This window comes from Vigna unguiculata, chromosome 9 (genome assembly GCF_004118075.2).
Source record: "Vigna unguiculata cultivar IT97K-499-35 chromosome 9, ASM411807v1, whole genome shotgun sequence".
In the NCBI taxonomy this organism is placed as follows: domain Eukaryota; kingdom Viridiplantae; phylum Streptophyta; class Magnoliopsida; order Fabales; family Fabaceae; genus Vigna; species Vigna unguiculata.
In genome coordinates, this window is record NC_040287.1 from 15395387 (window position 1) to 15418997 (window position 23611).

General features: G+C 36.7%; 1 protein-coding gene and 1 pseudogene across 1 annotated transcript; one reads left to right on the forward strand and one right to left on the reverse strand.

Annotated features, from left to right (window-relative positions):
* Positions 1 to 1463: 1463 nt before the first annotated feature.
* Positions 1464 to 11327, forward strand: LOC114164121 (lysine-specific demethylase REF6-like). Its single transcript, XM_028048649.1, has 7 exons — positions 1464 to 2490; positions 3996 to 4074; positions 4823 to 4890; positions 5026 to 5176; positions 5515 to 6188; positions 6980 to 7606; positions 8716 to 11327. The coding sequence occupies exons 1-7, from the start codon at positions 1635 to 1637 to the stop codon at positions 11040 to 11042; spliced, it is 4782 nt and encodes a 1593-aa protein (XP_027904450.1). The 5' UTR covers positions 1464 to 1634; the 3' UTR covers positions 11043 to 11327.
* An 11695-nt stretch (positions 11328 to 23022) lies between these two features.
* On the reverse strand, positions 23023 to 23348 carry LOC114162537 (annotated as a pseudogene).
* Between the last annotated feature and the right edge of the window lie 263 nt (positions 23349 to 23611).

Sequence of the window (23611 nt, forward strand, 5' to 3'; positions counted from 1 at the left end):
TTCGAAAGCAGATAAAATTATTTTCAAGTAGAACGAAAAGTACGGTGTGATTTTGGGATATAATAATTTCATGAAAATATTTAAGGTACCTATTATTTGGTGACATGGCAGAGTTATATCATTTGAAGTTGTAAAATTGAAAAATATAAGAAAATAATGTACATATAAAAATATGCATGTATACAAATAATTCACTAAAATAATTTTTAGTGGTTAGGCCATTCAAATTACTCTGATAGATGTTGGACCACTAACAAACATGTGTTTGCTTTAAAAGTGCATCAATAAATTCCATTTGTGTTCACAAAAACAAATATAAACTACTAAATCCATGATTCTTCAAAGATTATTTTCACAACATAGTTTTTCAAACATTGTTGACAAACCATCAAAATAATTGAACCCCGAAAAAAGAAAATGGAGCCAACAGAAACGCTTGGAGAAAATAATTCATGTTTAAACTATTGTGTGCGATGATGCAGGAACAATGGTAGAGAATATAGCACTTTTCAAATGATAGAAGGTCTACGTTGAAGCTTCCGACAAAAAAAGGAACAAGATTCTATTTAAACTCCTTTTAGCCACGCAAAATAACAGAAATTTTTGCACTTTTTAACCTAGGAAAAAAAAAAAAAAACAACTCATAAAAGTACGTGAAATGAAATGGGTCTAGAAGAATGACTACGAAATTTAGGATCAATATACATCAATGTACGGGTGATGCTACTTTTTCATTTGAAATAGATCTTGCATGAATGGTACACATGAAATTAGTGAAAGATTATTATTAAATTTAAACAAGCATAAATAAATGCTCCATACAAATATTATTCACCCATGGGAAACATAAATAAGTATATGTAACCAAAGTAAGTTAAATTTAGTTCATAAGAAAAAAAAGAATGCATGCAAGTTTGAAGAAGAAAAGTCATAGGGGATGGAAGGTACTTAAATGTTTGACTTGTGATTAGCTACAACGTTGTTGTCGTGTGTTGTTACCATAAAGGATTTTTACCATAAAGGAACATGATTAATCCACTCTAGCAATCAAATCAAAACAGCCCCATAACTAAAATTATACACACTCATAGAGTTGCTGACCCTGCTCTTTGAACATGCATCCACGACAGGCAATTAAAGAATGACACGTGTCACTCAACCCTCTGACGTGTTTGACCGATGTGGCACGGTGCGGGGTTAATTCGGAAATACAAAGGTATGGCGGGGGCAAAAGTAGAATAATGGAAAAACAGGAAGCGGCAGAGAAGGACTCACCAAATTATAATTACGTAAAATGATTTATCCAAAAACAGAAAAACGCCAAAAGCGTTTAATTACAAGTGCTGCTGGTATACGAGAAAGAAAGAGAAAATGGCAGAGGTGGTAAATTAGGGGAGAATGAGGGATGTTTGTTATGAAGCGAGGCCACAATAAAAGCCCCCAACTCACACATCACTCACATGTCTCTACTACTAGTACTTACTCTACTTCTTAATTCTACTAACCCCTGTTTTGTTTTGCTTCTTTCCTCTGCCCCAAAATTTTCTTATTCATTTCATTTCTCCTCGTAGTTCCCTTCCTCTGGAAACAGGGGAAGAGACGCAAAAACGAGGTGTGAGCTCGCGGAGGCTTCAATGAGAGCCACGGAGAAGAAATCAGGGATAATGGGAGGGGGTTCGGAGGGGAGCGCCGACGTTTTGCCGTGGCTGAAATCGATGCCGGTGGCCCCGGAGTACCGGCCGACCGCGGCAGAGTTCCAAGATCCAATCGGCTACATATTCAAGATCGAGAAGGAAGCGTCCAAGTACGGCATCTGCAAAATCATTCCTCCCTTCCCTCCTTCTCCCAAGAAAACCGCCATCGCCAACCTCAACCGCTCACTTGCCGTTTCAGGTTCCACATTCACCACGCGCCAGCAACAGATCGGCTTCTGCCCCCGCCGGCCCCGCCCCGTGCAGCGACCTGTCTGGCAGAGCGGTGACCACTATACCTTCACGGAGTTCGAGTCCAAAGCCAAGTCCTTCGAGAAAGCGTACCTCAAACGCCACACCAGAAAAGGTCCGGGCCCAGGCCCAGGCCTGACTCCACTTGAGACTGAAACACTCTTCTGGAAGGCCACGTTGGACAAACCCTTCTCCGTGGAATACGCGAACGACATGCCGGGTTCCGCGTTCTCCCCCAAATGCCGCCACACAGGGGATCCCACCTCCCTTGCGGACACTCCGTGGAACATGCGAGCGGTTTCACGGGCCACGGGTTCACTTTTGCGCTTCATGAAGGAGGAGATTCCGGGCGTTACTTCTCCCATGGTCTATGTTGCCATGCTCTTCAGCTGGTTTGCCTGGCATGTCGAGGACCACGACTTGCATAGCTTGAACTACCTCCACATGGGTGCTGGCAAGACCTGGTACGGCGTCCCTCGAGATGCTGCTGTTGCGTTTGAGGAGGTTGTTAGGGTTCACGGCTACGGGGGAGAGATTAATCCGCTCGGTGAGTAGATGGTGTGTTTGGTTTGTGTATCTCTGAGGTTGACTTTGTTTTTTCTTTTTCTTTCGGACATTGCTGAATTTACTGCTGAGGTCATGCGTTTGCTTTGAATTTCTGAAATGTTGACTTTGTAAATAGGAAGTTAGTTGATTGCTAGTGATAGTCTGTTCCGTGCGTGTTTATGTTCTCTGCTGCTTCTCCAGTTTGAAGTTTGCCTGAGGTTCCGTTTTTATTTGGGGGCGGGATGAACTGCTCTGAACTTTACAGAGGATTCCAGAGCAAATTTATTTAACCGTATCTTTTTTGTGGATTTTGACCTGGGTCTCCGTTTGGATAAGCTTCTGAAAAAAAAATAGTTGACTTTTTCCATGGCCCTGTTCGGATAACTTGTGAAAAGCACATAACTTCATCCAAGGCTCTGTTCGGATAGCTTGGGTAAAAACACGTAACTTTTTCGAAGTTTAAAATTAGCTTTCGTGAGATAAAGTTAGCTTTTGAAGAAATTAAATGAGTGAGGTATACATTAATTTATACATACATACATACATATATTGAGGAGAAGCTTGCTCATTTGATCCTTTTGCTTTCTTCTCCCGAACGTGCTGATTGTGAAGTTTATCCCACACTGGGACTAAAATTGCAGCAGTGTGTTTAATGGGCCCAAACACTGGATGGAAGCGTGTTGTTTGGGTTCCATTCTGTTGGATCATTTAGTCCTGGTTCTGTTGCAGAATGTCCTGCTTTTTGATGTTCCCTGTGAGATATTCTTGATCATGGGAACTTTTAACATAAGCGCTTGTAATCTTTCACTCTTTCACTAGTAAATTGCCATATAGTTTGTTTCGTTCTTTTTCTGCATGAGGTGCATTTTTGTGTATAAATTGGAGGATGTGTGCTTGTATTGTGTCCGGCTCTCACAATCATTAGCTTTAGTTCAAGGCATTATTGTTGAAAACAAGATTGCTACTAAAACCTTAGGAGTTTATGATTTAAGTTATAGTCCTCTGCTTTCATCCTTAGCCAGTTTAAAGTGGGTGGAGTGCTGACTGTAACAGTGAAAGATAACCAAATTAAGGATTGCATAGTTGGTTTTAGGATGCCTATTCATTGCTTTAGGAGGCTATGAAAGCATCTGGGGATTGAACAACATTTGAATACAAGGATCCCATTTGGATTTAAAATTCTACCCAATCTGAGTAGGCACAACTATCTCTTTCTTTTCACTTACTGTCTGCCAACATGTTTCCTTGACATAGGCGTTGTCTTTGTAGATTTTTTCTTTTGTCTGGGGAATCTTTGTTGTTTTCTATTTATCATCTTCACTCCTTTCACTTCTGATATATCGTGTTTTGCTTTTCAATTTATCAGGAATGAAAAATATTCATTGGTCTCATCTGGGATAAATGAGGATAACTGTGATTTCTATATGTAAAGAGAATGATACTTGATTTTTTGTGTTTATATATCCACATATTACAAACTTACACGGGTCTGTTTCGTTTCAACAGTTACATTTGCTATTCTTGGTGAGAAAACCACAGTGATGTCGCCTGAAGTATTTATTAGTGCAGGTGTTCCATGCTGCAGGTACTTATGCATACTACATATTTTTGGGATGATCTTATTTGGTATATCCTCAGATTAATCTCAAAAACTAATTACTTGTACTTCCAGTTTTTGTGTGCCCTGTAAGTGGTACTATTTACTCTAAATTACTACACACAAAACAGTTTGAACTTTAAAGCTGTTGAAATTAAATTGCAATTTCAAATACAACATTGCAGGAAATGTATGCCTTGTCAAAACACTTATTTTGTTTGTTTTTTTACTGCCATTTGGAATAATCTTTTTATATTTCTCCACTTTTGTGTGCTATTTAATTTTGAATTCATCGGTGTATGAATAGAGTGCTCTTTCATTTGGAGCTTGGAAGCAGTTATGGATGGTTAGTTTTTAAAGTTTTGATAGAAAAATGGAAACTTCGTTGTTGCAGTATATAGTTTATTAAGTTGTGCGGTATGTATGGTTGGACTGAAATGCCCTCCCTCATCTTTAAGGGCTTCTCTTTTCTCTAATGTGATTTGACGTAGGATTGTTTTCATGCCTCCTCTCTGGTGCTCTGCAGTGGTTTGTTTCAGGGGAGAACCCATTTCTGTTATGCATTGACAGGAAAGCCTTGCTTGGTTCCCATTTTTGTTTTTTCTACTTAAAGGAATATCATATCCTCTCCCTAGTAATCATCATTGCAATTATTGGATGTTATTTCCATTTTTGGCAACCCTGTATGGTGGTTTCCGTGCATCTATGACTTTAAATTTCAATTTTGTGGAATCAGGTTAGTACAAAACGCTGGGGAATTTGTTGTGACGTTTCCAAGAGCCTATCACACAGGGTTTAGTCATGGTAAGAGTGGCTGTCACAGGCTCAAAGATTCTCTTTTTCTTTTCTTTTTTAGGGTGGGGTAGGTGGTGGTGATAGATGTTATTCTTTCAGTCAATAGTAGAATATTTCTAATGATTTTGAGTGTATACTGTGTAGGTTTTAATTGTGGAGAGGCAGCGAACATTGCTACACCTGAGTGGTTGAGGGTTGCTAAAGATGCTGCCATTCGGAGGGCTTCACTAAATTATCCTCCCATGGTTTCACATTTCCAGTTACTTTATGACCTTGCCTTAGCTTTGTGTTCTAGGTTTGTCTTTTTCTATTTTAACTTCTTATAATTGGCTACGAGAGCGTACTGCCGACACCTTACTAGAATTATCTTTTGTTTTCATTTTGTTAGTACGTTTGGTGCCATTATTAACAATACCTTATTGACTTAAGGGAGTTTGAAGATACACATGTATTCTCTCCAATTTTAAAATATATGGATGAATCATTCTGGTTCAAGATATATATTTTCTTTTTTAGGTTTCCCTTCATAATTCATGTACTATGTGATCATGTCACCAAGACAATGGTTCTGATGACCATATTATCTGTTCTAAATTATACTGCCTGTAAATATCCTTTGTTTTCTCCATACAGAATTCCTGCAAGCATCAGTGCTGAACCTCGTAGTTCTCGTCTTAAAGATAAGAAGAAGGGTGAAGGAGAGACTGTAATTAAAGAACTATTTGTCCAAGATGTGTTACAGAACAATGACTTGCTTCATATACTGGGGAAAGGATCCGCTGTAGTACTTCTACCTCGTAGCTCAGTTGACATTTCTATTTGCTCAAAATTACGTGTTGGATCCCAGCAATCCATCAATGTAAGCAATTCTGAGGGAATGCATTCCTCAAAAGGTTTTGTTTCTGATGATCTGGTATTCAACAGGAGTCATGGAATCAAGCAAGAAAAAAGTTTCTATTCTGTGAAAGACAAGTTTAGTACGATGTATGAAAGGAACAGGATTTCCTCTTTTGATGTAAATGGTAACTTAAGCACTTCAAGTACTAAGCCACTTCAAAGGGACACTGAGAGAGAAACTAGTGAAGAAGATGGATTGTCAGATCAGAGACTGTTTTCATGTGTCACTTGTGGAATATTAAGCTTTTCATGTGTTGCTATTGTACAGCCTAGAGATCCAGCTGCTAGATATCTCATGTCAGCTGATTGCAGCTTCTTTAATGATTCGGTTGTTGGTTCTGGAGTATCTAACAGTAAACTTACTACTGCCCCAGAAGAAGCAACTATTCCTGTGCCAAATATGTATACAGGCAGGTTTATGAGTACTATTTGTAGTATTTCATACTTTGTTTCATATTGTCATAAAAAATAGTTTATTTTTCTTCAAATGTTATCAATAATGTCGTCACATCCTAGGTATTTTCTGGACCTCCGTCTTATGCTCATCAGGAAACATGTCTATTTATTTGGCTAGTATCCTTCTGTATATAATGACCACACTATCATGATAATTTCCTGCAAAAGGGCAGTCCCAAAAAATCTGTGCCTTTAGGTTATAACTGTCTCTTCATTGCATGGACCGGGCATGTCTTCCTTTCTCCTATCTAAAATCTTTCCTTTTGTGAAACGTTGATTTTATTTGCTTAGGGCAGTCTGAGCCTTAACATACTTGTTTATCTATCTTCTGTTCTAAGTTTCTCTCATGGTCCTATTGGTGTTTATTGGGGTCCAAAAGGTTGGTTTGCATTCTGTAGAAGTGTAGTATATTAGGTAAATGGTTAAGTTGCTTTAGTTGTATCCGTTGTGATGGTTGAAGAAACTGAGTTGTCCTGCCACCAGTGCCATGAACTTGTCTTAAGTTACACAGTAATAGCAAACCTCATTTTTTTTTAGCTTTTAGTTGGGGGATAATAGGAGAGCAGAAACATACACTAGTGCCCTTCAAATCTTTTATGAGGTGCATTTGCAAGCATGCCTTAGGTATTTAAGGAGCTAAATCTTTTTATATCTTCTTTTTCCATATGTAATTTCATGGTTTCAATCTTCTTGGCTAGGAGTTTGGTAAAGCTTAAAAGTACTGATCCTTTGTTCTGTCATGCAGGATGGATGAAAAACAATGTCCAAGATGGTATGCAAGATGTTTCTGCTCAATCTTCTCAGTATGCTTTAAGTATTGAAAGTGAAAAGGGCAATACAGCTCTTGCACTATTGGCTTCAGCATATGGAAATTCTTCCGACTCTGAGGAAGATCAGATTTCAGTTGATGGTCATGAAACAAATGTGCTGATCTCTGCTTCAGAAAGTTTACTTTCTCACACTCAAGATTCCCATGCTAGTCCCGTGTCTGCACTTGATACCGGAGATAATATTCCTTTGAGGAGTGCCAGTTGTGAGGGTTTAATGCATGGTAGATTTGAGTGTAATTTAAGTCATCAATCTTTAGACCACCCTTTGAAGAAACAGGATTATAATATCACATCAGGGGTTAGATTTGAAAATATGAAAGTGCCAAATTCCACCTCCAATTGTTCCCAAGATGCCAATGATGCTGAAAGGTCATTTTCTAAAATGTCTATGGTTCCCTTTGATAATAAAAATGCTTCGATGGTGTTACAATCTGATGAAGATTCATCCAGAATGCATGTGTTCTGTCTGGAGCATGCTGCAGAAGCAGAGAAGCAACTTCGCCCAATAGGTGGAGCCCACATATTTCTCCTATGTCATCCAGGTTTGTGGGTTGATTGAGCAACTATTCATTTTATGCGGTATTCTTGTCTCATGCCCCAATTCTAGCAAATAATAATCAATTTTCCTATTCACAGCTCTTGTTCTTTGAAAATAAAATGAACACTTAATGGGTAGACATATTAAACTGGTTAAGAAACAAGGGGACTGTGGCTATGAAAAATGAGAGTCTAGTCATGGAAGTTATGTCAGTTAATGTTGCAATGCAAGGAAAGTTCACCCCTAATGCAAAGGTCAAGTTCAGTAAGATTTTGAATTTGATTCAATTTCAGTATGAAACTTTTTACACTTTCAGCCAAAAAGAAGATACGAAATCAGTGAAGTAGCCATTGCTTTTCACTTTTAGTGAAAGCTTTTGCTTATTTTCTTTGATAGGTGGCACCACATCTTACAAAGTGGTTTAGGCCTAAGTCAATCCTACAAAATCGGCTTGTAAGGTGAGGATTGTCCACACTTATATACTGTATTTTGGTACTATCTCTAATCAATGTGGGATTTGGACTTTTCCCAATATACCCTCTCATACTATAGGATGTGGTACATGTATAACATGGTGAGTGACCTTTATAACGGATTTAGGGTAGACTTTGATACCATCTTATACAAGTGATTCATACCAAACTCAACCGTACAAACTTGATCTCTAATGTAAGGATTGCCTCCATTTATGTACATTGTATTTTGATACTATCTCTAATTGATATTGGATCTGAGATTTATCCAAAACTACACAATTATTTGCTGGTTTGTATTTTTTTTTTCATTATTTGTGAATAAAATTAAATCTTATAATATTAAAATCATGGATGAATTTTTTTCTCTATTAATTTTTAATTTTTGAAGTCATGGGTTAGTTATGTTTTTGTCATCAACGGGCTAGGGGTTGTCCATTGATGATGAGTTATGCCAATATTCATTCAGAAGTAGAGATATGTAAAGAGATGTGTCTTTCTGATTTGAAGAAGTAATTTTCATATGGTTGTCATGGATCAATAGTTAGTGTCTGTTGCTGCATGTTGAAAAATATTGTATTACTGTTATTAGTTTTCTTCTTTGTAAATAACTCATTGTTTATTTTACACATTTCTATAGACTATCCCAAGATAGAGGCTGAAGCAAAAGTGGTGGCAGAAGACTTGGGGATTGATTACACATGTAAGAGTATTGCATACAGGCATGCTTCCAAGGAAGATGAGGAGAGGATTCAATCGGCTCTGGATAGCGAGGAAGCCATTCCTGGGAATGGTGACTGGGCTGTAAAACTAGGGATCAATCTCTTTTACAGTGCACATCTTAGTCGCTCTCCTCTTTATAGCAAGCAGATGCCTTACAATTCTGTTATATATTGTGCATTTGGTTGTAGCTCTCCAGCTAGCTCACCGGAAGAGCCAAAGGTCTATCAAAGAAGGGTCAACAGGCAGAAAAAGGTTGTTGCTGGGAAATGGTGTGGTAAAGTTTGGATGTCCAACCAGGTCCATCCCCTTTTAGCGAAAAGAGATTCTGAAGATGCTGAGGATGAGAAAATCTTACTTGGGTGGATATTACCTGATGAGAGAATTGAGAGATCAGAAAGTACCCCTAAAGGTGAAACTACTAGCAGAAAGTCAGGTAAGAAAAGGAAAATGGCAGCAGAGAATGGACGAACCAGGAAAGGAAGTTATGCTAAGAAAAATGTAGTTTCATATAATTCTACTGAAGATAAACCCAACTCACAGCCAAGGGGGATTCATAGAAGTAAGAAAGCCAGGAATGTTGAGAGAGATCGTGCTGCTTTGAAAGGGGATACTTCTGCGTATCATCATAGAAAACCTATAAGCAAACAAACAAACTGTACTGAAAGTGATGCGGTTTCTGATGATTCACTTGATGATGAAGATGATCACATGCAGCATGGGAGGAATTTTGACATTGACAATGATGTGGTTTCAGATGATACAGGGGACTGTGATTCTGATTGGCAGCAGAGGGAGGAACATAGCAGCAAGGAGGATGAAGATATGGAGGGAGATGCAATTTCAGAGGATTCTTTGGATGTTGGTTCTCTTCAGCTGCAAAGGAAGATTTCTGAAGGCAAGTATGCCAAATGCATTAGTGAAGAAGATATAATTTCTGATGACCAAATGGAGAGTTGTTTCCAAAAGCGGCAGAGAAGAACTCCTAAAAGCAGGCAAGCCAAGTATCTGACTGGAAAAAGTATAATATCCGACAACCAGCTAGATCTGAAAATGCAGAAACAGCAGCGGCAGAATCCTAAAAGCAGGCAAACCAAATACCTCAATGAAGAGGATATTCCGTCAGATGACCAATTGGAGGGCCATTATCGTAGGTATCAAAGAAGGAATCCTAAAGGCAGGCAGGCCAAATGTGTAGCAGAGGAAGATGAAATGTCTGGTGACCAATTGGAGGATCATTGTCAGAAGCTGCAAACAAGTTTCTCTAGGAAAAAGCAAAACAAAGGCATTGATAGAGAAGTTAAATATGTAATGTCTGATGACCAATTGGAGGATCATTTTCCAAAGCAGCAAAGAAGAATTCCTAAGAGCAGGCAAAACAAATACCCTGATAAAGAAGTTATGGATGACTCAGCGGAAAACAATTCTCGTCTGCTGCATAGAACTCCTAAAAGAAAGCAAGCTAAATGCATGGACGAAGATGATTTGAATTCAGATGATGAAATGGAAGATGATCAGAAGCTGAGGAGAACTCTTAGAAGTAAACAATCTAAACCAAAAACACTTCAACAGATGAAACAAGCCAATTCCGTCCATGCAAAAAGCCAGGCATCTCGGTCCATAAAACGGGTATCTCGGGTTCTTGTGAAATCAAAGACTCCTCAGCAAATAAAACCGCGGAATAAGCAATCCACTAACTCCCGAGAGTTTAGTTTACTTATGGAAGACGAGGAAGAAGGTGGACCTAGCACCCGGCTTAGGAAGAGAGCCACAAAAGCTCAGGGGACTGAAGGAAAATTGAAAGAGAAGCAAACAAAGAGGAAGAAGATGAAGAATGATTCAACTGCAAAGGTTTCAGTTGGTCATGTGAAAGGAAAGGATGAGGAAGCAGATTATCAGTGTGATATTGATGGGTGCAGTATGAGCTTTGGGTCAAAACAGGAGCTGCTGCATCACAAGAAAAATATCTGCCCTGTAAAAGGGTGTGGGAAGAAGTTTTTCTCACACAAGTATCTGGTGCAACACCGAAGAGTTCATGAGGATGAGCGACCCTTGAAGTGCCCTTGGAAGGGATGCAAGATGACTTTCAAGTGGGCATGGGCTCGTACTGAGCACATTCGAGTCCACACTGGTGCACGGCCTTATGTGTGTGCAGAGCCAGGTTGTGGACAAACATTCAGATTTGTGTCTGATTTCAGTCGTCATAAGCGAAAGACTGGCCATTCGGCGAAGAAGAGTCGTCAATAGCAAGTGGAATGAATAGATGCTTAATTGTTATTTAACATGACTATTTATGAATTTGTTAATCCATTGCTCAATTGACCCGGCTAGGACTAGCGTTTAGTGACAGTGTAGGATATCATATCCCTGCAATTGCCATTTGTAGTAACTATTAATTCTGTTTGCTTTTTTGGGTCTTCAACCCATTTGTTCATTACAATTAAAGCAATTGCTTGGATCTAGAAACATGATGCAAATGTTGTTCCAACCTTTGTCATTAATTTATTGCAATTAGAAATTCAATTCCCCCAATCCTTCATCTAAATTCATGCACCCTCAGCCTGAGTTGGTTTTAGTTATAAACATTATGATTGGTCCAGCGAATTGGCAGAAAGATTTTAATTGTGAAGAGGATAGTGAGCCTTTAGAGACAAGGAAAACTTTATAAATCAATTTATTTCTGTAATCTTTTATTTCTAGAAGTTCATGGTAAGTCACAAGGGAAGGAGATTAGTAAAATGGAAAAAAAATTTATTGTAATCTATCTAAACCGTACAATTTACTATGGAAGTTATTTTAAATTTTGAAAGCATACACAATAGTATGTTAAGTCTAATGATCATGTATGAGCACAGCTTAAGTCAGTAGATGCACACAGAACCCTCGTAGAAAAGCGTGGGGTATAAATTCAATACGACATGAAAATGAGAATGAGTAATTAAAAATACAGGAAGTAATATAGTTATCATTCTATATAGAAATAGAAAATTTTAAATTTTAAATTTCTGGATAAGAAAATTATCCATTTTCAATGATTTTAGATACATTAAATTTGAATTCATTTTCTATTTTACATTAGATTTTTGTCTATTTTTTCCATCTTACTTTAATCTTGTCGTACTTGATCTTGCAAACTCCAATCTTTCTAGTAATTTAGCACTTTTTATGTGCTTTGTCTAGATCTTTTATGTAGCATCTAGTATTTTATTAAATTGTCTTATGTTTTTTAGTTTTAGAGGTTTTTATATCTGTTTCACACTAAGTAAAATATTAATTTATTAAACACACTAAAGTTTAATATTGTTTGTAATTATCAAAGTCTTGAGTGTCTTAAGATTATTAGATTTAGCCGTGTGTCTTGTCTAATTGTATAAAATCTCATTTATGCTTAAAAATTTCACCTCCTCCAACATAATGTAGTCTTGACGTATGCTCAAATAATTAACAAGATTGTCAAGCAAAGGGGAAGGGGAAACTTAATAAAAAGAATCACGTTAAATCTTCATCCTCAATTCCATCACAATTTAGTTCATCTCATCAAGATGCTCCTTCAACAAAGTCTCCTCCTTCATGAACAACTTCTATAGTTTCAACCACAATTAAAAACATATTATTTATTCGTTACCTCATAAAAAACTTCATCTAAGAGATCGAAGCACTAGAGTAGCCTTCTCCTCTTGAATTATAGGAACAAACTCCTCTAGAAGTGCAATTATTTCAAATAAAAGCATATAATTTCATGCTCCTTCAATAGAGTTTGAATCTTGATGCACTAGATATCTCGAAAATTTTCTTTTCTATAAACTTCTCAATCTTGGTCATGTTGACCATTATCTTGAAGATTTTCTCAAAATAAAAGAAACAAATAAATGGAAAGATCTTGATCATATATATACCATTTTTTCCTCGATCACAACAAGTATCCATTCATATCACAGTGCAATTATCTCTCGTAGTAACAACATAACAAATAACATTATTTCTATAATTTCAACACAATTAACAATGCATTCATTCACAACAACAATCATAAAATCTATTTAAATAACTAACTCCATTTACCTAGATGATGAGTCACTAACACAAAAAACTCCATTGCCTTTAGAGACCTCTACTCACACAAGAAGTAATATCTACACACAGAAAACGTATATCAATGATATGATTAGACTCTAATAACCCTAACCGAATATAGATTCATCTTGAGTCCTTAAACGTCACGTGTAAACTCAAAACATCCCACATGTAACATATTTAAATATAAACTTAAAAGAAGGACAAAAGATGAACTTATTTTGTTTAAGATTATGATTGAATAGGATTGTACCACTCAAACAATGACTCCTACTATGGTCTCTGATTTTAAACGGATGAAGGATGAAGTTAGAGATCTAAAAAGAAGGCAGAAAGAATTTAGAAAAAGTTTCTAAAGTGATTATAATTCTTATAAAATTGAAACTCAATTAATAGAAAGTTCTATCTATAGTATGACTTTTTAATAAAATAATTGAGTGTCATTTTTAAAACCACTACTACTCCTACACAAATTTCTAGGTCCTTACATTGAACTCACATATCGAAATTATTTATACATAATAAAATAAGATCATTTAAATATATTTTTTTCATGAATATTTTATATGCAACGAATATATGCAACATCAATCATAAAATATTTGTATGCAACGAATATATTTTAATATAATATAATTACTCATAAAAATATTTAAATCAAATTTAACCTTTTAAAATTAGTGTCTACAATATTTTTAGACAAATAATTATATATTTCTTACCATTTATTTACAAAGATAATTTTAAGACAATATAATTAATATATTAAAAAAATATACAAATTAATATATTAAAAAAATTATACAAATTAATTTAAGACAATATAATTAATATATTAAAAAAATTATACAAATTAGAAAAAATTATGCTTAAAGTAATGGGTGAATTTTTTACTTTCTAATAACTTTAATATTTTAATTCATATAAAAAATTTGAGTGAATATTTTTAAAGTAAATATAAAAATGCTTAAAATTATTAAAAAAATGTTTTAAACATATAAAAGAACATGTTTTAAATAAGAAACAAATAAGAATAAATTTAACTTTTTTTAAGGCTCAATAACATTTTTTTACCATATTTGTAGCAATGATTAATATTTTTCTATTTATTTTTTACTTAATGTAATTCTTATATTTTTTTTTTCAAAAAATTCAATGTGACACTCCTTTAGATAGTGTTAATATCATCCTTCCCATTTTACTCGTGAGATGGGATATTAAAAGCATAAAAAGAGAGGGTGATTGTATTAGTCGATGCCAACTTATCATCCTCTAAACCACAATAATATTGATCTCCTATTGTAACACTCCATTTGAGCGAGCCTCAGCGAATCTTCGGCGGAAACTCCTCGCAAGGCCGTGAATCGTCAATCGTTCGGTGGAAAATCCACCACACAAGCAGCGAAAGACTGAGTTCCAGTGGGGAACTCTTACTGGTTCGGATCGTAGGAGGTGAATACCTCAACTAGAAGGTGAGCTAAGACGAAAGGGGATTAAAATCTCACCCTCATTCATCAAAGTTGTGTTACAATAAGGTTGGCTTGCCTTTTATAGCTGAAGGCAATCGGGAAAGGAAAACGGAAGACACCTAACGACAAAGCTACCGTGAATGAGAACAAGCAAATGTTGACGGAAGCTAACAGAAGTAGGAGTAAAGAAAGAGTGGTTATCTAACTGTAAGCATAAACGCAGAATATGATCATATTATTGATTCTGACAATCAATCATAAACAATATCCCATACTGATAATCATGCTGTAAAAAGTAAACGGAAGCGTACCCGAATTGACCATAATGATAATATTAGCGAGCACTAATGATACACTGATCTTTCTCCTGTAGAGCACCTTTATTTTCCTTTGGGTTTTCTTTCTTGATGGGGATAGGGAGAAAGGAACAGAAAAAGTACGTTATGACTCTATGTGTGCTCTCAGAAGGGGACCACGACCATTTATAAACTGAATTACTTAAGTTTTAGTATTTCTAATTTGGCCCCTCATCAAATTAGAAATTACTAAGTGGTCTCTATACAATATTTATTTTCATGACATATAGCTTTAGCCAAATCTTTAATTTAGTCAGATCACTTTATTATTTGGCTTTATAAATAATGGCCCTAACACATTTAATTATGTGTCATATATATGCATGACCCAAAAATTACTAACAATCTCCCACTAGTCACAAATATATATGGCCTTACAACCTTATAAATGTGTTATACTTTATGAGCTCAAAATTGCCATTATATTACTCGAGCATACTCCAAAAGTCCCGTCCATTGATTATATCAGTATGTAGAACCAAACCAGTTTTTCATTGCATCAATCACAACTAAAACCAACAATGATCACTAATCCTGACACAACCAAATGACATGGATTCATCATGAAATGTGTAGCATGAAAAATTATGTGAAGGTGATCTGTATATACACATCTATTTTCAACTAGTCCAAACTTTAACTTAATTAGATCAATATAAAAACTTAATGTACAAAGTGTAAAATTAAAACCACATATATAAATAACCAAATATGTTTGAAAGTTTAATGTATGCATACAAGAAATTAAACATAGAACATAAAACATATAAAAATGACTATCTTCCACTAAACCTCAGATTCCTCAAACTGTAAAACACCCATGTGAGCAACATGCTCATGAAAGACCTTGGGTGGAAGTCCTTTAGTTAGAGGATCTGCAATCATGGAGTTTGTCCCTAAATGTTCTATGGAAATCTGTCCACTCTATACTCTTTCTTTAACAACTAGGAACTTAATGTCGATGTGCTTCAACTTAGTCGAGCTCCTATTGTTGTTGGAATACAATACAACTAATTTATTGTCACAATATAACTTAAGTGGTCTTTCAATGCTTTCCACAATTTTCAGCCCTGTGACAAAATTTCTCAGCCATATCCCGTTATTAGATGCCTCATAGCATGCTACAAATTCTGCTGCCATGGTGGATGAAGCTGTAAGGGTTTGCTTGACACTGCGCCAAGAAACCGCACCACCTGCCAACATAAAAATGTAACCTGAAGTAGATTTTAAGCTATCTTGACATCCTACAAAATCTGAGTCAGAAAACCTAGTGATCTCCAATTGGTCTGACCTCCTGTATGTGAGCATATAACCTCTTGTTCTCTTTAAATATCTCATGACCCTCTTTGTTGCTTTCCAATGGTCCATTCCTGGATTGCTTAAGTATCTTCCTAGAACCCCAACTATGTATGCTATGTCTGGACGCGTACATACTTGGGCATACATCAAACTCCTTACAGTTGACGCATAAGGAATCTTCTTCATTTCCTCAATTTCCAAATTTCCCTTTGGGCACTGATTGAGACTGAACTTGTCTCCCTTAGCAACTGGAGTATCCCCGGATTTACATTCATGCATGCTAAACCTTTTAAGAACTTTATTGATATAGCTCCTTTGTGATAATCCTAGAATACCCCGAGATCAATCTCGATGTATCTGAATTCCTAATACAAAGGAGGCGTCACCAAGATCATTCATTTCAAAATTCTTTGACAGAAATTTCTTAGTTTCGAGCAATATGCCTATATCATTAGTGGCAAGCAGAGTGTCATCAACATACAAGATCAGGAAAATAAACTAGCTCCCCTTAAACTTGTGATACACACAATCATCAACAAGATTCATCTCGAAGCCAAATGAGAGAATTACTTGATAAAATTTATGGTACCATTGACGGGATGATTGTTTTAGTTCATAAATGGATTTAGTCAATTTGCAAACCATATTCTTTGGGTCTCCCGACACAAAATTTTCTGGTTGCACCATATAGATAATCTCGTCAATGTCACCATTGAGAAACGTCGTTTTGACATCCATTTGATGAAGCTCCAAATCATAATGTGCAACAAGAGCCATAATTGTCCTAAAAGAGTCTTTTGATGAAATTGGAGAAAAAGTCTCTTTAAAGTCAATCCTTTCTTTTTGAGTAAATCCCTTAGCTACAAGACGAGCCTTATACCTCTCCACATTACCGTTAGAATCCCATTTGGTCTTAAATAACCATTTACAACCAATGGGTTTCACACCTTCTGGTAATGGGACAACTTCCTAAACCTTATTGTCTTGCATGGATTTATACTCTTCCCTCATTGCTGCAACCCATTTTTCTGAATTAGGATCCTGTATGGCTTGACGGACGGTGATTGGGTCATCTTCCATCACACCATTGTTAGGATCTTCATTTTCTTGGAGAAATACAACATAATCATCTGAAATGGCACTTCTCCTTTCTCTCATGGATCTTCGCAAAGGTGCTGGCTCATGAAGCATAGGCTGTTGAGGATCTTGAGTTTGTTCTTCACGAACAACCAAATCATCTTGAGTATGGGGTTCATCAGCAATGTTTTGTGGAGGTTCTGAACTTACTTCATCAAAAGTAATTGTTTGAATCGGTTCTGGAATTATTACCGATTCTTCCTCCAAAACAAATTTCCTAATCTGATTCTTCCCCCCAAACTCAATATCCTCAAAGAATGTAGCAATCTCTGTCTCAAAAATTATCTTTAATATGGGATCATAAAATTTATATCCCCTGGATCTCTCAGAATAACCAATAAAGTAACTACTTACTGTTCGGGAGTCCAATTTCTTTTCATTTGGCTTATAAGGCCTTGCCTCAACTGGACAACCCCACACATGGAAATGCTTTAGACTAGGCTTTCGCCCAATCCAAAGCTCACAAGGTGTTTTAGTAGCTGCTTTAGTTGGTACTTTGTTTAGAATATAAGCTTCCGTCTTTAGTGCCTCTCCCCAGAGTGACTCTGGTAAGGTGGAATGACAAATCATACTCCTTACCATATCCTTAAGAGTCCGGTTTCGTCTCTCAGCTACACCATTCATACTGGATGATCCCGGCATGGTGTAATGTGGGACAATTCCACACTCCTCTAGGTACCTAGCAAAAGGTCCTGAACGTTGTTCACCTGATCCATCATATCTACCATAGTACTCACCACCACGATCATATCTAACAGACTTAATTCTTTTGTTGAGTTGATTTTCAACTTCAACTTTAAAAGATTTGAACACATCCAAAGACTGTGACTTTTCATGAATAAGAAATAAGTATGCATATCTTGAGTAATCGTCTATGAATGATATAAAGTATTGTTGACCATTCCAAGAAGGTGTAGGAAATGGCCCACAAATATCCGTATGAATCAACTCTAAGACGTCTAAAGCTCTATATGCACCTAATCTCTTTGCTTTGGTCTGTTTGCCCTTAATGCATTCAACACAAACATCAAAGTTTGTAAAGTCAATGGACTCTAAGATTCCATCTGACACAAGTCGTTCAACTCTATTTTTAGAGATGTGACCTAAGCCCTTGTGCCATAATGCTCCTGATTGAGTAGTGTCAATTTTACATTTAGTACCATGAGATTCTGTATTGAGGGTTTCATTATAGGTGGTCATAGTATCAAGCAAATATAGATTATCATAAGCCAAAAGTGAACCAGTTCCAACAATATTTGAATTAAAAGACAAACTAAATTCATTGTTTCCAAATGAATAAGAATAACCGAATTTGTCCAAATAAGAAACTGAAATTAAATTCCGTCTAAATGACGGCACAATAAAAGTGTCTTTCAAATCCAAATAAAAACCAGTACATAATAATAATCTAAAATGCCCAATAGCCTCCACCTCCACTGATTTTCCATCTCCAACATATATCCATCTTTCAGAATCAATTGGCTTCCGGTAGTTTAGGCAACCCTACATAGAAACAATGATGTTAGTAGTAGCACTTGAGTCTAACCACCAAGTGTTACTAGGTACTGACGCTAAATTGACCTCAGAACAGACCATAGCAAGACTATGCTTTAGACTTATGCAGTTGAGAACAATTTCCATGTTCCTTTTCCAGTCCTTGAAATTTGTTCCGTTGAGGATCGAAACAGAATTCACATTGGCAGATACAGAAGCAACTGAAGCTATATATATAAAACTAGAGGAATAACTTATTATGCTCACATAATAAAATAAATCATTATAAAAAATATTCAAATAATGGTTTAACCCATCCCAAAACACCCAATGCACCATTAATATCAAGTCTTTGGACAGTAATATCAACTGCTAGAGGTATCTGGTTGTAATGATCAAACATTGATAATAAAGCACGTCCAACAACAAACTAATCTTTGGATTAATTTATCATCGACAAAGTAAATCTTTATAATTATCACATGTTTATCATCACAAGTGTGTATGCAATCCGGCCAAATATTAATCTTCCTTTGGGCCGATCAATACTCGCATGAACGTACATAAACACCAACATTTAACATTTTTTCACGAACTATCTACTCAAGAGAGGTCACTTTGGTGACTTCTTGATTCAATTAATTCATTTAAAATATTAAACAAAACCAAAATTTGATTATATATTTATTCCAAAACCAAATATATTTATTTTATATATTAAACAACCAAAAAATATATAAAATAAATAAAATTATTTATATTCTAAAATATAAATCCTTATGTTCAAATGTCTTGAACCTAAAATTCAAAATTAATTAAAATAATTTACTTAAATTAGGGTTTTAAGAAACCCTAGGATTCTCAATTTGAGATTTTTCTCCAAAAAAATAACAAAATTGGGATTAAGGGTTTCAGAATTAGGGATTTAGGGTTCTGAATAGAAATTAATTAAATTAACCAAAGACAGACATGAATCAAGTATGGGTGGCTCTGATACCACATGTAAGCATAAACGCAGAATATGATCCTATTATTGATTCTGACAATCAATCATAAACAATATCCCATACTGATAATCATGCTGTAAAAAGTAAACGGAAGCGTACCTGAATTGACCATAACGATAATATTAGCGAGCACTAATGATACACTGATCTTCCTCCTGTAGAGCACCTTTATTTCCCTTTGGGTTTTCTCTCTTGATGGGGATATGGAGAAAGGAACAGAAAAAGTACGTTATGACTCTATGTGTGCTCTCAGAAGGGGACCACGACCATTTATAAACTGAATTACTTAAGTTTTAGTATTTCTAATTTGGCCCCTCATCAAATTAGATATTACTAAGTGGTCTCTACACAATATTTATTTTCATGACATATGCCTTTAGCCAAATCTTTAATTTAGTCAGATCACTTTATTATTTGGCTTTATAAATAATGGCCCTAACACATTTAATTATGTGTCATATATATGCATGACCTAAAAATTACTAACACTAACAACAAATCCTAACGGCAATAACCCTGACGCTAGAGCATGAAGAGCGTGAATGGAAACCTAGCTAAAGGGAGGTGAAATGCGTGAAGGAAACAAAGAAAGGATTGAGTGAATCCAGCGGCGTAAAAGAACCCTAGCAGCATGTTTGAAGAATTGGGTTGCTGGTTGCATTGAGGCGGGCAGAGGTTTGGTCAAATTGGGCTCGGGCCCAATTAGATTGATGCGGAAGAAGGAGAACAGCTAGGCTGTGCAGCACGGGTGCAGGTTGGATCAGTGTGATGTGTTCGCGTGCCTCTCACGGATGCTGCATGATCAAATTGGCAGCAACTTAAGCTTCTCATCTTTGTTAGCGTGATTTGGGCTTCTAGCCTTCAAAGGTCCACAACGTGGAAAATATGCTGCCAATAGAGTCCAATTATTAGACTGAAAATAAATTATTCAAAAATATGTATTTATTTAATGACAAAGAAAAACTGAATGGGCCAAGCCATTGGCCCAAGTTGAAAAGCCCTGTAGGGTGATATTCATCATCCCTTCCCTCTTGAAGAGGATCTGTCCTCAGATCAAGAGGGTTCTTTAAGGCCCACAACTTCAAAAGCTTAATTCCTCCGAGATCAAAAACACATATGCAAAAATCATTAAATAAATTTTTATTAAAATTTTGGATACCATGTAGAGTATATTTGTTGGGTATCAGAGTACCAGCACAAGTACTCACAACTAAAATACAAGATGAAAATAAAGGAACAAAAATAGATAATAGGCAACGAATATAATTTATTCAAGAAAAGGAAAAATTACATATCATTCTCTCTAATCCCAAGGAGAAAACAATGACAACCCCTCTCTTGGAAATAGGAAAAACTAATACAAGGAGAACCTTAAAGGAGAAACTAACTTTCTCTCTCACAGGAGAAACTAATATTCTCTCTTAATTCATCTCTCAAGCAAATAAAGCAAAAAGGAATAAGATAGGAGAGACTTTGGGATGATTTCCTAAGGAAACACTGAACTTCTTTTATAACATTAAAAGTAAGCCCCAAAGTAAGTTTCCATCGATGTGGGACTTCTTTTCTCACAATCTCCCACTTGAAGATTTTGATGAAATTAATCAAATCTTCATACCATGCTTTATTCTCTGCCTTCATGTTGCTTGTTCTTCTAGTAGACTTCAGTAAGATCGAATCCACGTAGACTTCATTGACACATAATTCTGATCCTCCGAAACGCAATGCAACACCTGAGGTTCCTCCTAAGGACCTCTTGTTAATACTTCACTGCTCTCCACCAAACTCACCATGAACGTATTAACCCCTCCCACTGCTTGTGCAATGTCTGGTCTTGTACACATCATAGCATGCATAAGGCTATCCACCACCGATGCACTCGGTACTCGAGACTTCTCCATCCTCTCCGCTTCACTGCTAGGACTCATATGTGAGGAACAATTGATAGAAAGTGGGGTCGAAATTGGCTTGCAATCTTGCATGTTGAAGCGCCGCAAGATTATCAGTAAGTATTTCTTCTGAGAAAGCCAAACCTTCCTATCTTTTTTGTCTTGGTGAATTTGCATCCCTAAAATCCTTGTTTGCTGGTTCCAAGTCCTTCTTCTCATACTCCCTAGCCAATTACGCCTTCAATTCCTGGATTTGAACTTTGTTGGGGCCTACCTCCAACATGTCATCCACATACAACATCAATGGTCTAAACACCCAGTCTGTTGTAATCGAGGCTTATGAAGGAATCAAATCTCTAGTATGAACATCTGAGCTCTCTTTAAACCGTACTGAGATTTGTTCAACCATGCAAACCAAGTTTTCTTGTTCTTTAACGCCTTCTGGTTGGAGCATCATTTCATTTCTGCTTAACAATAACCTTGTGGGTAGTGGGACCCACAGGTGGTACCCCTTCACATTGTTAGCATAGCCCAAGCACTTATTTTTCCCCAGTTTCAAGCTCTACTCGTGCTTTGGATTCCTTGAACTGGTAACAACACATTTGACTTCCTCTTGATGTAATACACCCACAATCTCCTGGAGTAAACTTTGATTCTCCTAGTGATAACTCTGGTGATTCCCTTACATAAAAATAAATCAAGTCTTCTTGTGTTTTCCTTTTTCCTAGTAGTCAAACTAGCAATCTGTGATCTATGACTATGTTTGTTGGCTTACCAGATAGTGCTCGCGTAGAGGTAAAACAACCTTCTTGAGCCCGAGTAAGAGATTACGTTCTGCCTGGATTTGCAAATTTCGCTTTGACTTATACCCAAGTTTACGATGTCACATCAACATCGTTTCTTCTTGACTCGTCGATGCAATCATTGCATTAGCATCCTGCAACGTATCTCCCAAAAGCACATACACATTTGCCATGATCCTCTGAGCTGTCATGACTTACCAGATCTCTCCTCTTCATCACAAAATATCTTCGTCCTCCGAGGTATTTGCCATACAACCTTGTGAGGTTGATGCCTTAGAGTTCTTTCCTCCATTCTTCAAATGCCAACAATCTTTCTTCAAATTCCCTCTCTTGCCACAATGGTAGCCTTTGAGATGCTTCTTACTTTGACATCTATCATGAGACTGACTCTCACTAGATCCACGTTCTGTTGATCTACCTCTTGTCATCACCAAAGCTTCTATTTGCCTTTCACTTTCCACCATATCCTCTTTGTTCTTTCGCCTGGATTCTTCTTCAAGAACAGCTCCGGCAACATCCTCAAAGTGTAGGAGGTCAGCAACGTTGTAATTTGTAATGTTGATGACAAGCTGATCATACGAATCAGGTAAACTTTGTAGTAGAAGCTCCGCACGTTCATTTTCAATTATGTTGAAATCTGCCGCCGAAAGTTGGGCGAGCAATGTATTTAGATTGTTGATGTGCTCTGTCACCGATGTGGACTCACTCATTCGAAGAGTATAGAGTTTTCTCTTCAAGAATATTTTTGTGTGAAGTGACTTAACCTCATACAGGCTTGTGAGAGTATCCCAAATCTCCTTCGCTGTAGTCTTCTCCGCAATGCTGGATAAAACCGCATCTGCCAATGCTAAGTGCAAATTTGCTATAGCATTGTTATCTATTTCCTTCCACTTTTTATCTGTAATGCCCGTAGGTTTTTCTTCAATTGCTTCTAGACCATTGTCCTTTCTCAAAATTGCCTTCATCTTCAGTTTCCACAATGAGAAATTTTTCCCATTGAACTTCTCTATCTCGTATCTTGTTGTCATGGCTTTAAAACCGACTTATGCACTTCTCACTATGAATAGTACTGTCTACTGGAACAATGGAAGCAGACCGTGAATCAGTGCACCAGGTAATTCCCAGGAAAGAGAGGTGGGTCACTGATGGACACACTTAAGTACCAAGTCTTTCCTAGCCAGAATTTTCCTAGACATGCACTTTCACACTACCACACTTTATCCACTATCACAACACTATTCTAATGACAATAGCAGCGGAATATAATCATACGAACCAACAGCTCTGATAC